The sequence below is a fragment of the Lynx canadensis genome, chromosome A2, assembly GCF_007474595.2.
Source record: "Lynx canadensis isolate LIC74 chromosome A2, mLynCan4.pri.v2, whole genome shotgun sequence".
Lineage (NCBI taxonomy): Eukaryota > Metazoa > Chordata > Mammalia > Carnivora > Felidae > Lynx > Lynx canadensis.
Window position 1 is genome coordinate 5,251,548 of NC_044304.2, and position 12,723 is coordinate 5,264,270.

General features: G+C 58.2%; 1 protein-coding gene across 3 annotated transcripts in view; it reads left to right on the forward strand.

Annotated features, from left to right (window-relative positions):
- Positions 1-1,030: 1,030 nt before the first annotated feature.
- The window catches only part of MYO1F (myosin IF), a 33,976-nt gene continuing 22,283 nt past the window's right edge, over positions 1,031-12,723 (forward strand). Inside the window, exons 1-6 of one of the 3 annotated variants that reach the window (XM_030293143.1) lie at positions 1,031-1,163; positions 10,290-10,427; positions 10,871-10,960; positions 11,044-11,138; positions 11,568-11,655; positions 11,769-11,858. In XM_030293143.1, the coding sequence (XP_030149003.1) occupies positions 1,161-1,163; positions 10,290-10,427; positions 10,871-10,960; positions 11,044-11,138; positions 11,568-11,655; positions 11,769-11,858 (504 nt within the window). In that variant the 5' untranslated portion in view covers positions 1,031-1,160. Of the gene's footprint in view, positions 1,164-7,599; positions 9,483-10,289; positions 10,428-10,870; positions 10,961-11,043; positions 11,139-11,567; positions 11,656-11,768; positions 11,859-12,723 lie in introns of those variants that run through there. The other 2 variants (XM_030293150.1, XM_030293138.1) reach the window with 2 other exon arrangements.

Below are 12,723 nucleotides of genomic sequence, written 5' to 3' on the forward strand. Positions count from 1 at the left end.
CTTTGCTAGACCTGCTTCCTCCGCCAGGTGGTCCCTCCCCTTCCCTTTTCAGCCGGTTAACTCCGACTCACCCTTCGGCGTCGGCCCAAGCGTCACCTCCTTGCAGAACCCCCCTCTGAAGCCTCCGGCAAGGAGAAGGTCCACCTGCCTGCTTGTCCGCAGGTGCCTGGAGGCACCGCTGAGATTACCCAGCGCCCCCCGCCTGTGCGGGCGATTCCGGGAGAAACTCGCTCCTCCCCAGGTGTGGCCACTAGGGGACGCTGCGGCTTGCCGGCCTCGAAGCACGATGCTGTGTTACCGCCAGGAGCGCAGGCTCCCAGGGTCGCCTGCCTCGGCCTCCACCTCCTCCTCCTCCTGGCCGGGAGGCGCCGACCTCTCCGAACTGCCATGTCCTAAATGTCAAGGGGAGACCAGGAGGTGAGCCAACACCTGATGGGACCCTGTGTGTGCCAGGCCCTGGGGTGAGAGCCAGCGCCCCCCATTTTATAAGAAAGTGGGGCGCCCCTGAAGTAGCAGGTTGTTAAATCTGGCACCACCGATGGGTTGTTAAATCCAGAGCTGACATCCAAAGTCTGGGACCCTAAGAGCTGCCCGCGGCTCCTGGTACTCCTGCACTCCTCGTGACACGGACACACGTGGCCCCCCAAGGCCTTTCTGGAGGAAGGAGCGGCAGGGGCGGCCCTGGAAGCGGGAGTTTGCTCGGAGATGCCCGAACGGACACACCTCTGAAGTGGTTCTAAAGAGGCCGGGGCCTCCCAAAAGGTCCCTGACGCCCCCCTGGAAGAACAGTCAGTCCTGCAGCCAGCTGACCTGCGTGCTGTCAGCCGCAGCCCCTGTCCCCGCAGTTGGAGAAGGGGCCTTCTGGGGCCCGCCAGCTGCGGCCACCCTTGACCTCTCCCTCCAGGCTGAGCCCCAAGCAGCCCTGCCTCTGCTGCTGGAGCTTTCTCCCCGCCCTGGGGCCCAGCGTCCCTCCTCCCCTGTAGCAGAGGCCCCTCCCGCCAAAGGAAGTGGGAGGGGGGGCTGTTGTAAGAGGAACTAGGCTAGGAGTCCGGTGCAGGAGCAGGAGCAGGGCCATGCCCGAGCCGCCCCCCAGAACGCCCTGAGCCTGGACCCCCGCCACGACCCATTCGGGCGCTCCCCAGGGGTGGCACACCTTCACCATGGTAAGTCCTTCAAGGCCGGGCCCTCGAGTGCAGGGGTGGGGAGCAACCACCCAGGTGGAGGTGCCCCAGGGCCACCATCAGAAGGTGGGGCCAGGGGGAGGGGCACAGAGGACCCTTTGGGGGGGTCCCTCTCTGCAGCTCAGATGCCCCAGCATCCTTCACCAGGGTCCAAGTTCACATCGGGTGGTGCCAGGATGGTGATAGGGGACCAAAGAGGGAGCAGTAACAAAGGACAGAGGATGACCCTGAGGGACCACACAGTATCTGCAGGGGACAAGGACATACCCCTTTGTCAGGGCTTAGAGAGCCAGTTTCCAGCTCATCTTGGTCCCTCATCTTCCTGTGTGGCCTTGGGCAAGCCACTTCCCCTCTCTGGGCCTCAGTTCCCACACATGTCATATTTGGAAGTCAGTGGTGATAGGGAAGGTGTTCCGGGAAACTCTCCGAACCTCAGAGGGTCTGCGGGCTCGGCCACTCTGAGTCCACGGCTGCGGCCAGAAGCTGTGTCCAGTGGGCGATGGGGGGCAGTGATGGTGTCGTGGCAGTGTGCCTGCATGTCTGGCTGTGGCGATCACAGAAACAGGAGGCGGTGAGGCCCGGCAGGGCCACACCACTCCCGGAAGCCTTCCAAGCAAGTATGGCAGGGGACACCCTGCCGCCAGCCGCGTCACCACCTGGTGAGGCTGAGGTCTGGCGATGACTGCGGTGACAGGGTTCAGGAGACCGTCACTATCGTGGGTCTAGACCCAGCAGCCTCCTAACACACACATAAAGAGAGAGCCCAGGCTGGCTCTAAGGTGTGCCCCCACCGCTCCACGCATCTGCAAGCCACTTCGACTTTCATTTTTTGTCACTCTGTCAACGACAGCATGTGGCTGGGACAGTCACCCAGCCAGCCGCCGCGGGCACCTGACCAAGGTGGAGGCAGGGTGGTGGGCCAGACGGCAGGGACTGCGTCCGTCTGGGAGAGAGCCCCTCCTCGTTTCAGAAAGCCCGAGACGAACCGGGGGTCACTGGCCGAGGACCCCTCTGGGTGGCTCACCCACCAAAGTGGCAGCTTAGAGCCCCGGGCTTGGGATGGGAATTCCTCGAAGAAGGAGCCAAGCCAGGAAGGCTCGGGCGCTCGGATGGGGAGACGGAGATCAAAAGAACACAGGAAATGATTTGCTACTTGAAAGAAATCCACCCCCTCGCAAGGAAGCTGTACAAAATGCTTAGTCAATGGTTTGCTCTCCTGGCGGGTTGCGGGAAGGGAGAAGCTCAACCCAAGAGGACCACGGAGGGGAAAACGGAGGGCAGACCCCATCCACGAGGCCAAAACTTCCATCCAGGGTGCCGACTGCTTCCTGGCGGGGGCGATGAGTGCCAGGAAGAGTGTGGAAGGAGTCAACGGAGCAGTGTTCTTCAAGTGCTTCCCCAAGCCACGCGCTGTGCCCTCGATGAGTCCCCGTGGGCGATGCCCATTCATTGCTGTCGTTAGTGATGGCAGCCGGGGGAGGCGACTCTCGGTTGCTGTTGAATGATGGGTGGTGGGTGCCCGGGGAGGGTGATGGTGGTCATCGCCCACGGTCGTCGCAAGTTGGCGGTAACTGTGAGTCCTGTAGGCGCGTGTCGGCAGGGGCGATGGTTGCCGCCTGCCAGCCGGTGTTGATCTGTGGTTGGTGGCTGGTCGTCTTCAGGGCTGATCCGTGGAGTGACGGTAGTCGGTGGCCGCTCTTGCCCCGAGTGGGGCGGTGATGGCAGCACTTTTGGCTGTTGGCCGTCCGTTGCTGATTTTTGACGACCGCCCTGGCGATGGTGGTGTGGGAACGGCGGCCCTAGTGGAGGTTGGTCGTGTGTGGCCGTGGACGGCCAGTGCTGTGAGCGTGGCAGCGGCGGTGGCCGTGGCGGTGGCGACGGTAGGGAACTTGGCGGCGGGACCCGTTCCCTGTTCTGTGTGACGTTGACGGTGGGTGCCATGATTGAGGTTATCGGCAGTTTTTGTTTGACTGTGAGGGCAAAGGGGGTGAAGGCAGGAGCAGGTTATTCTCGGGGATGGTGATTCGGTGAGGGTGACGGTGGTTGTTTCTAAAGCGCAGACATAAAGCTGTATGTTATGTGGCTGCCGAGTCCACAGGCAGCAGCCGCGGGGATGGACAGAAATGGCCAGGGGCCCAAGAGAGAGTTCGGGTGGAAGACTGCAGAAGGACAAGAGTCCCCACCTGTCCCCAGAGGAGAAGGGCCTCCAGCTAGGCCAAATGGACACCGAGAGCCCTCCCCCCAAGGGAAGGGGGACCTCAAGAGCCTTTGGAGGCGAGCATGCTGTTTGCACGGTGCAGGGATGCAGGGTGTGACCCCAGAACCCCACCGAGTTTGGGGGAGGACAGGACCAAGGCTCCAGGGACACACCAGGGGCTGTGGCTGGGGGGCTGTGCTGCATGGCAATGTCATACCTCCTCCCTGCTGGCGACCACAGCTCACAGGACCCCAACGAGGAAGGAAATGGCTGTTTCGTTGTTCTCTCCTGTCTGAGGCTCTTCTCATCACCGCCCAGGAGCGGGGAGGCCAGAGCAGTTAGGGCGAGTTGCAAAAGCTCCCTCATCCAGCCCTTCCTCCTGGCCTTGTGCCCTGAGCCCGGGGGACTGGCCAGCTCGAGCCTGCCCCTGCCCCTGGCAGTGGTGAGAAAGGCTAGTGGGTCTGCTTCACACCCTTGGCCTCGCTGAATCCGTGCAGCTAGCCGCCCCGTGAGGTCAGTGTTCCCATTGTCCAGATGAGACAACGGGGGCAGGGAGATCAGGTGAATTGCCGCACGACCCAAAAGCGGCAGGGGATTTCAACCCCGTGACTCCTAAGGTCACGCTTTTAACAGCCCCCTTGACCTGCGATCTCTTGCTCCCCCCTACCCGATGAGGGGCTGCGAGGGTCTGGGGGTGCCTTCCCCCCACGTGCCCCAGGCTGCCCATCCCTCCAGCCTCATTTGGGCCTAAAACATCCATCCCAAAGAAGCTGGAAGCCATGCTCCCCAAGCCGTCCACCTTAGACTGGGGGGGAGTCTCTCTGAAGAACCTCCCACCTCCCCCCCAGCCCGGACTCTCTTTCACAAGAGCCCCATCGGGTTGAGTCATACTTAGCTTGTGGTCAACTGTGACCGCAACCTCTTCATTGCACCCCCACCCCCAAAGAAGGGACTTAGAAACACACTTGGTCCACGGAGACTTGGGAGCCACAGAGAGACGGGCACCCGTGACACAGGGCAAGCGACAGTCTCATCCCAGTGGTGTTTCACCCATTCATTCACTGACTCAACAAGCATCTATGGGCCAGCTCCCGTATCCTGTGTCAATCACTGATCACTTCCTCTACATGCTCCTGGGGTCGCCAGCTGCCATTTTCCGAGGCATCTAGTGTATTTCTTCTCTGCACTGGCTCATTTACTCCCCTCAGACAACCCACGGAGGAGGTTTGTTATGGAACCCATATTACGGAGGGGAAAACTGAGGCTTGGAGCAGTGAAGTGGGCTCCCCAGGCCTCACACCCACCTGGTCCCACGCCAAAATTCTTGACCGTCCTTCCACACGCTGTACTCACCTGAGCAAAACTCTCTCTTCCTCCACTACAAACAACCCACAGATTTGTCACCGCGGGGGGCGGAGGGGGAGGCGGGTAGGAGTGGATCTGGGGGTTTCCAGTGCCCAGGGCAGGACACAGAGGGGGAAAATGTCAGTGGCTGCAAGAGGCAGAGGACCACTCAGCTGGATGGGGGAAGACGGAAGGGACAGGAAGAGGAACCGAGTCCTTGGGGCCAAGAGAGCCAGACACAGCCAGCATCAGGGCCTCTGACCTCAGAGCAAGGAAATGGTCTCGGGTCTCGCTCGGCCCAGCTTGAGGGGCCCAGGAGCCCGGAGACCAGGTTAACCCACTGGGGAAACCCTGGTCAGGACCAACCTTGTCTCTGATCTGAAAACACCGACCCCGGCCGCCTGTGACCCGGACTGGGCTAAGGGTAGCAGACAGCCTCTCCAGTCCTCTTCAAGGTCCTCCCTTCCTGCTGTGTGGCCCTGGGGAGGACAGCTAACCTTTCTGTGCTGTAGTTTCCTCTTCCACAAAGCGGGCCCGGTCATAGTACTGACCTCAGCATGTGCAGGACGGTTCAGTGAGATCGTTCACGGAAAAAGCCTAGCCCACAGTGCGGCACACGGTAAACCCCAGTGGGGTGTTCGCTATTGTTTCCATAGTTACCACCCAAAACCCCACTCCTCGGAGGTCTTCAGAGAGAGGATCCACTTCCTGTACCCCCCGTACATCCCCACCCACTCACTTCCCCACCCACTGCTGGCTCAGAGAAAGAGTAGGCCTCCCCCCAGCTCCGCCTGTGGCCCCTGAATGACACCAGTCCGTGAATAATACCCCTTTGCTCCCCGATTTCATCCTCTCTCCTCGCCAACGCACTCGGGTCTCCCATCTTCAAAACGGGAAACATGCCCACTGACCCCACGGCTCCCCACGGCCTCTTGCCCTCTTCCCCTTCTCAGCCAGACTGTCTGAGAGCCATCCTCGCTCCCCCGTCTACACCTCCTGACCTCCCGATCTGACTGCTGAATGAGGTCACCGGCACTCTCCAGGGGGCCCCTCTGTCTCCTGTGAGCTCGGGCACTCTTTGGTAGCATGACTCCCTGTTTCTGCCAACTCGCCCTTGTCATCTCCGGGTCTCACCCGCCCCGGGTGCCTCCAACCTCCCAGCTAACGCCCTGCTCAGCCCCTGTCGTAGGCACCCTCTCTGACCCCCGCACAATGCAGCTGGCACAACTCTGTCCTCCCCACTGCCCTGCCCACAGCACCCCGGGGTTCCTAGTGCATCACGGCCAGCACCCCCTTCTTATATTATATATATATATAATATTATTATATATATTAATTAATATATAATATAATAATATATAATAATGTTTGTTATATATAATATATATAATATATAATATAATATAATAATATATAATAATGTTTGTTATACTATATATAATATATAATATATAATATAATATAATATATAATAATATAATATATAATAATATAATATATTATATATAGTATAACAAACATTATTATATTATATTATATATTATATATAACAAACATTATTATATATTATTATATTATTATATTATATATTAATTAATATATATATTAATATATATATTATATATATATATATATATATATTATAACAAACATCATGGCAGGCCCCCCCTTGAAGCCCTGAAATGAAATCCACAGACAGGAGCGCCTGGGTGGCTCAGCCAGTTAGGCGTCCGACTCTTGATTTTGGCTCAGGTCACGATCTCACAGCTCGTGGGTTCGAGCCCCGCATTGGGTTCTGCACTGACCGTGCCGAGCCTGCTTGGGATCCTTTCTCCCCCTCTCTCTCTCTGCCCCTCCCCTGCTTGTGCTGGCTCTCTGTCAAAATAAATAAATAAAGTTTAAAAAGTAAAGAAAAGAAATTCACAGACAGTGAAACACACTGACTCCCATCCTTCCAAAAATAATTCACATGAGGGACGCCTGGCTGGTTCAGGCAGTAGAGCATGTGACTCTTGATCTCAGCATCATGAGTTCAAGCCCCACGTTGGGTGTGGAGCCTACTTAATCAAAAGTAAACAAATCATAATAATCAATGCGATCTCCTAGAATGCGAAGTCATTTGCACTCTCTAGATGCACATAGAGAGGAAAAGTGCTCAGGCCAGTGGCCCACAGCCGAGCACCCGGAGCCACCAGGGATTCACACGGGGACCCAGGTCTATCTCAGTGAGCGGACGGCCCCACTCACAGGCTGATGTCAAGGGACGTATCGGCCACACTAACACCACAAGAGTTCGAGCCCCGCGTCGGGCTCTGTGCTGACAGCTCAGAGCCTGGAGCCTGCTTGGGATTCTGGGTCTCCCTCTCTCTCTGCTCCTCCCCTGCTCACACTCTGTCTCTCTCTCTCTCAAAAATAAACATCAAGGTTTTTTTTTTTTCTTACTGCTGAACAAGTCTTAGTGAAATCTGAATGAAATTAAAATCCCCCTTGACACAGGGTAGTTGCATTGCTGGAAGATGCCGAGGCAAAAAAAAATACATCTATTTTCTGTCTATGCATAAGATAGAAGTTGGCTCTACATCCCAGTGGTTACTAACAGTTACATCGTGTGAATGAGCGTCTGGTGGGGAGCAGTGGGGGCTCTGATCAGGGCGATTACTTGTGTGCACATTGGTAGCTGCAGCCTGCTTATAATGCCAGCCAGTCTCCATCCCCAGGACAATCAAAAATGTTCCCCAATTCTTTTTTCATTTTTTAAGGTTCATTTATTTTTGAGAGACAGAGACAGCACACGTGAGCACAGCAGGGGCAGAGAGAGAGGGAGATAGAGGATGTGAAGCAGGCTCTGAGCTGTCAGCACACAGCCCGATACGGGATTTGATCTCACAAACCGTGAGATCGTGACCTGAGCCAAAGTCAGACGCTTAACCGACTGAGCCACCCAGGCCGCCCCATTTGCTCCCACAACTCTTAAAGTGTCCCCAAGAGCAGCAGGGCCCTGCTGAGAACGCTCCAAGCTGCTGACGATGAAGTCTGAGTTCCTTGGCTTGGCATTCAAGGCCCTTCAGCACCTGGCCCTGGTTGACTTCCCCTCCATTCATCCAAGCGCTGCCTCACTTTTCCACTCGTTCTTTCAAAAGAGCCCCGAGGCCGGGTTCAGCCCGGCATTTGCCCGAGCCCCTGCCCTCGGGAGCTTCCACACCCGAAGATGTGGCCAGTGTGCAGGATGTCCAGAGCGGGGACAGGGCTGTGGTGAGGGACACCCGGGGAGCTGCGGGGATCCTCAGCGTGGCCTGGGGTCAGGGAGGCCTTCTCACAGGAAATGTCACCTGAGCCAAGTGTAAAGGCACCCACCAGGCAGGAAGGATGCTCTGAGCAGAGGCCTGGGCAACAGCACAGCTTGGAGGCACTGAGGTTAGGGACCAAAGGAGGTTCACCCGGGGGGGGGGGCGGGGGGGGCAGGTCACCAGCACGCAGTAGGCGCGCCAGAATCCTTCGTGGACCAGATGGATGTGAGAGTGACGGGAAGCCACAGACAGGCTTTCAGCCGCAGAGCAGAGCGGGGAGACCAGACGTGCCATATGAAACTCCCACTCTGACCACTGACCTCAGACTGGAAGCAGCGAGGGGGGTTCAAGCCCAAAGCTCCCCCCCCACCCCGCACTCCCTCCTCCGCTCTCAGCTCCTGCTTCTCTGCACCTTGGCCTGGCTACTTCGCCCTGCCCGCTGCAGCTTTTCTCCCAGCTCCTGGGCAAAGCCCTTCCCGAGCTCAAGTCCCACCCAAACAGCCCCTGGGGCCCAGCCACTCGTGCGTGTGGATGCAAGCGCCTGGCCTTTGCTCTCAGGCGGAGCCCACGGTGGTCGGTGGAATCCCACACCCCTGGAAACAATGTAGCTATGTCCGTAGTCAAGCCTCCGTCCCTAGAGCCCCCTGAGCTGCCGTGAGGGTGGCGGGCTTTGCCCCTGGCCTCCCAGCTTCCGCCCGTCCTAGGTGCTTGGGGAATGTGTCAGTTCTGCCCCCGGGCCCGTCCTCACAACCGCGTGCGTTGCAGAGGAGCACGGGGCCCCTCGCGCCACGCCGGTTTTGGAGCCCCAGAGCAGTTCCTCCGTCACATCAACCTTGAACGTGAGCATGCTGCTGCCATTTTAGGGATGGGGCCACTGAGGCTCAGAGCGGTGTTGGATCACCCAGCCAGGATTAGAGCCCAGATCTACCCCCCACCAAGAACCGGGCTCCCTTACTGCCTGTGGCATCCATCGGTGAACCCCGCTCCGGCTGATGGCATGTCCAGGATCTGACCTCGCACTTCCCCTGCGCAGGAACCCCCCAGTGTCCCCGGGAGAGACTGTGGCCCCTCACCCACCTCTGCCCTACAGCGGCCACACGACAGTGACCCTGCTGCTTGATCCCTTCCTGCGTCTCCCCTCTCCCTTCCCTGGAACCTGCCTGGCAAAACACGGGTCCTCTCTGAAGACTTGATTTTGATTCCCAGCATCCTTTGCTCTTGGGGTTCCCCCGCCTCCCCCCGCCGCCAAATCTGGATTTCTTTCTCTGCCCTCGTTCCTTGCTCCTCCATCGGGTCATTCCTGCCAGAGCTGAGAAAGGGCTCAGTCCCAGGCCCTGCCCTCCAAGAGCTCCTGGTCGGGGCATGAGGGGCTTCCTGGAGGAAGGGGGCATCGTATCCAGGCATGAGCGCACCTGCCGGGGAAGCTCCAGGCCGCCATCACTCACCGGTCTGCCAGACTCCTCCATGGCAGGGGTACGCTGAGCCTCGAGTGCACCTGAGACAGCCAGTATGTTGAAGTGTCCAAGGCACCGGATGAGTTCAGTCAGGCTGAAAAGGGAAAACGTTCCAGGCAAGCTTCCTGGAGGAGGGGTCTTTTGGGGGAGACTCTATCTGAGTCCTCTCCCTGGGGCTGAAAGAAAGTCTCACCTGATTGAAAAAAAAAAAAAAAACTGAGGAAGGAAATGAGAAGGGAAAGCTGTGGGGGCAGAGGAACAGGCTCATGGCTGGGCACAGAGGGCAGAGGTCACGGATGTGACAGGCTAGCGTGCATGACCATGAGAGAGGAGGAGGAGAGTGGGAGGAAGGAGGCCACCTAGGGGTGGAAGGGGTGGGCAGCGGGTCAAATGCCCTGGAGAAGTCAGGGACTCAGCCTGGGCCTGGGCCGGGAGAGGGGGCTGGAGAAGCGAGGGGCAGGAAGTCTGAAGAAGTGAGAAGGAGGGCGAGGCCCCCGCCCCCCTGCCCAGCAAGCCTCCCCCCACTCCCGACTTCCCCCCTGCAACAGCTGCCTGGCACCAGGGTCCCCTCCATGACAGTGCGACACCAGGTGGAGGGACCGAGAACAGAGCCCGCCTGCTCTCGACGTCGCCCGCCTCTCCTGGTGTCCCCGAAGTGGGGAAGGACGCAGGCAGGTGGCCGAGGTGCAGAGTCAGAAGCTGGTGACGGAGGCCAGCCGGGCGGGGGGCACGGAGGCGTCACACCCCCCTGCCCACCCCCCTGCCCCCCCCCCCGCCGCGTCCCCTCTGCAGGGGCTCACCCCCGCCTGGCCACCCCCCACCCCAGGGCAGCAAGGAGCGCTTCCACTGGCAGAGCCACAACGTGAAGCAGAGCGGCGTGGACGACATGGTGCTGTTGCCACAGATCACCGAGGACGCCATCGTGGGCAACCTCCGCAAGCGCTTCATGGACGACTACATCTTTGTACCCTGGGCCCCGGGCGGGGGCGGGCAGAAGACGGCGACAGGGGCGGGAGGGTGACCGACGGGCGGGCGGACGGAGGAGGGGTGGGAAGAGTGGCAGGGGGACGGTAGCACAGAGGGGACTGACAGACGCCAGGGCAAACGATCAGAGCGGGGGGATGGGCTGGGAGCGCGCCGGGTCGGGGGAGGGGACACAGGCCGCGACAGCGGGGCTCTGGCCCCCACTACCCCCTCTGCCCTGGGTAGCTCAGCCGCAGCGCGGCTCCCCTTTCCGGACCCAGGCCTGTCTTCCCCCGGGTCCCAGAGCACGTCTCCGTAGCCCCGTCTCTTCCTCTGAGCAAGGGGGCTCTGGAGGCCGCTGGGGCTTAGGATTAAGGGACAGGGGCGCAGGGGGAGCCAAGCCAGCCCGGCCACTGCACCGCCCTTAACCACACCACACCCCAGACCTACATCGGCTCTGTGCTCATCTCCGTAAACCCCTTCAAGCAGATGCCTTACTTCACCGACCGCGAGATCGACCTCTACCAGGGCGCGGTGAGGCTGGGGCCGGTGGGGGAGGCGCAGCCCCAGGACCCCTGGCCCCCAGCGCCTCGCTCAGGCCTGACCTTCTCCCCCAGGCTCAGTACGAGAATCCCCCGCACATCTATGCCCTCACGGACAACATGTACCGGAACATGCTCATTGACTGTGAGAACCAGTGTGTCATCATCAGGTAGGGGGGCGGGCAGGGGGGCGGGGGACGGCGGTGCCCCTAACCTTCCTGCCCAGGCCCCACAACGGCCTCGCCAGCCCCGAGGAGGTTTGCTCAGAGCTCCTGATCCAAACGGGACCTTGCCGTCCCCCCTTGCCCCTGGCCCCGCTTCACTTTGTCACCAGCGGACCCAGGATATATTTATTTATTCATTATGTTATTGTCTGTCGGCGCATTCTAAATGTCAGCTCTGAGACGGCAGGGATGTTTCTCTGTTTTTTCACTATTGCTTCCCCGGAATCTGATATGGTGCCTGGCACACGGTAGGGAACGAACGAATGAACGAATGAATGAATGAATGAGCAGGCACCAGAAAGGGTACTTATTCCCCCCCAACCCCCCTTCCTGCTGGCTGCTAATCATTCTCCCCCCCCCCCCCCCCCCCCCCAGTGGAGAGAGTGGAGCAGGGAAGACCGTGGCAGCCAAATACATCATGGGCTACATCTCCAAGGTCTCCGGCGGGGGCCAGAAGGTCCAGGTGAGGGGAGAGTGGAAGGATGGGCCGGGTCTCCCCTCGCGCACAGTAATGAACCCCCAGGACCGCCTACCTCATCCCGACCTCTTCCCACCTCCACCCGCCTCTGCTCGCAGCACGTGAAGGATATCATCGTGCAGTCAAACCCACTGCTAGAGGCCTTCGGCAATGCCAAGACCGTGCGCAACAACAATTCCAGCCGCTTTGTGAGTCCGCCGCCCTGCTTTGGAGCAAGGGCTCCCTCCGCACACGCACACGCACACGCACACGCACACGCACACGCACACGCACACGCACACGCACACGCACACGCACACGCACACGCACACGTGTATTCCCAGCAATAGAGGAACTACCTGCTCCTGGATGGGAGACTCACTTCCTGCCTATGGTCCATCTGAAAAAGATTCCCCCGTCAGCTGAACTGTAGTGGCCTTGACTTCCTTGACTTGTCTGTGTAACATTCTTCCATATTTCCTTGGCTGCAATCATGCTACGTCCGTTCCTATTCACATTTCAGTTCCCGATTTATTCTCTCATCCGTTGTTTCTTTTGACAAATCGTTCTTGGGCTTCTTCCTTCTGTCAGGTGTTACGCTGAGCCTAACAGAAGACAGAATAGGTCAACGGATCTGGAGTTATGGTCTGATTCTATCACTATTTAGATTTGTGGGCTGGACCAAAAAAAAAACAAAAAAACAAAAAAACAGTGTAACTTCCTGAAGCTCCTGTTTTCTCATCCATAAAATGGAGATGGTGTTAATATCCATCTCACAGATCTCAATAATTCCTTCATATGAAAGTGATTTAATAAATTCCATATGGTAATACAATTTATTTTATTCCCCTAAATATTATTAATTATATTTTTTCTAACATTCTTTTTTAAGATTTTTTAATTTGGGGAGAGGGTGCCTGGGTGGCTCGGTTAAGCGTCTGACTCTGGATTTCGGCCCAGGTCATGATCTCACAGTTCGTGAGTTCGAGCCCTGCAACAGACTCTGTGCTGACAGCTCAGAGCTCACTTGTGTTGTCTCTCTCTGTCCACCCCTCTCATCTCTCTCTCAAAATA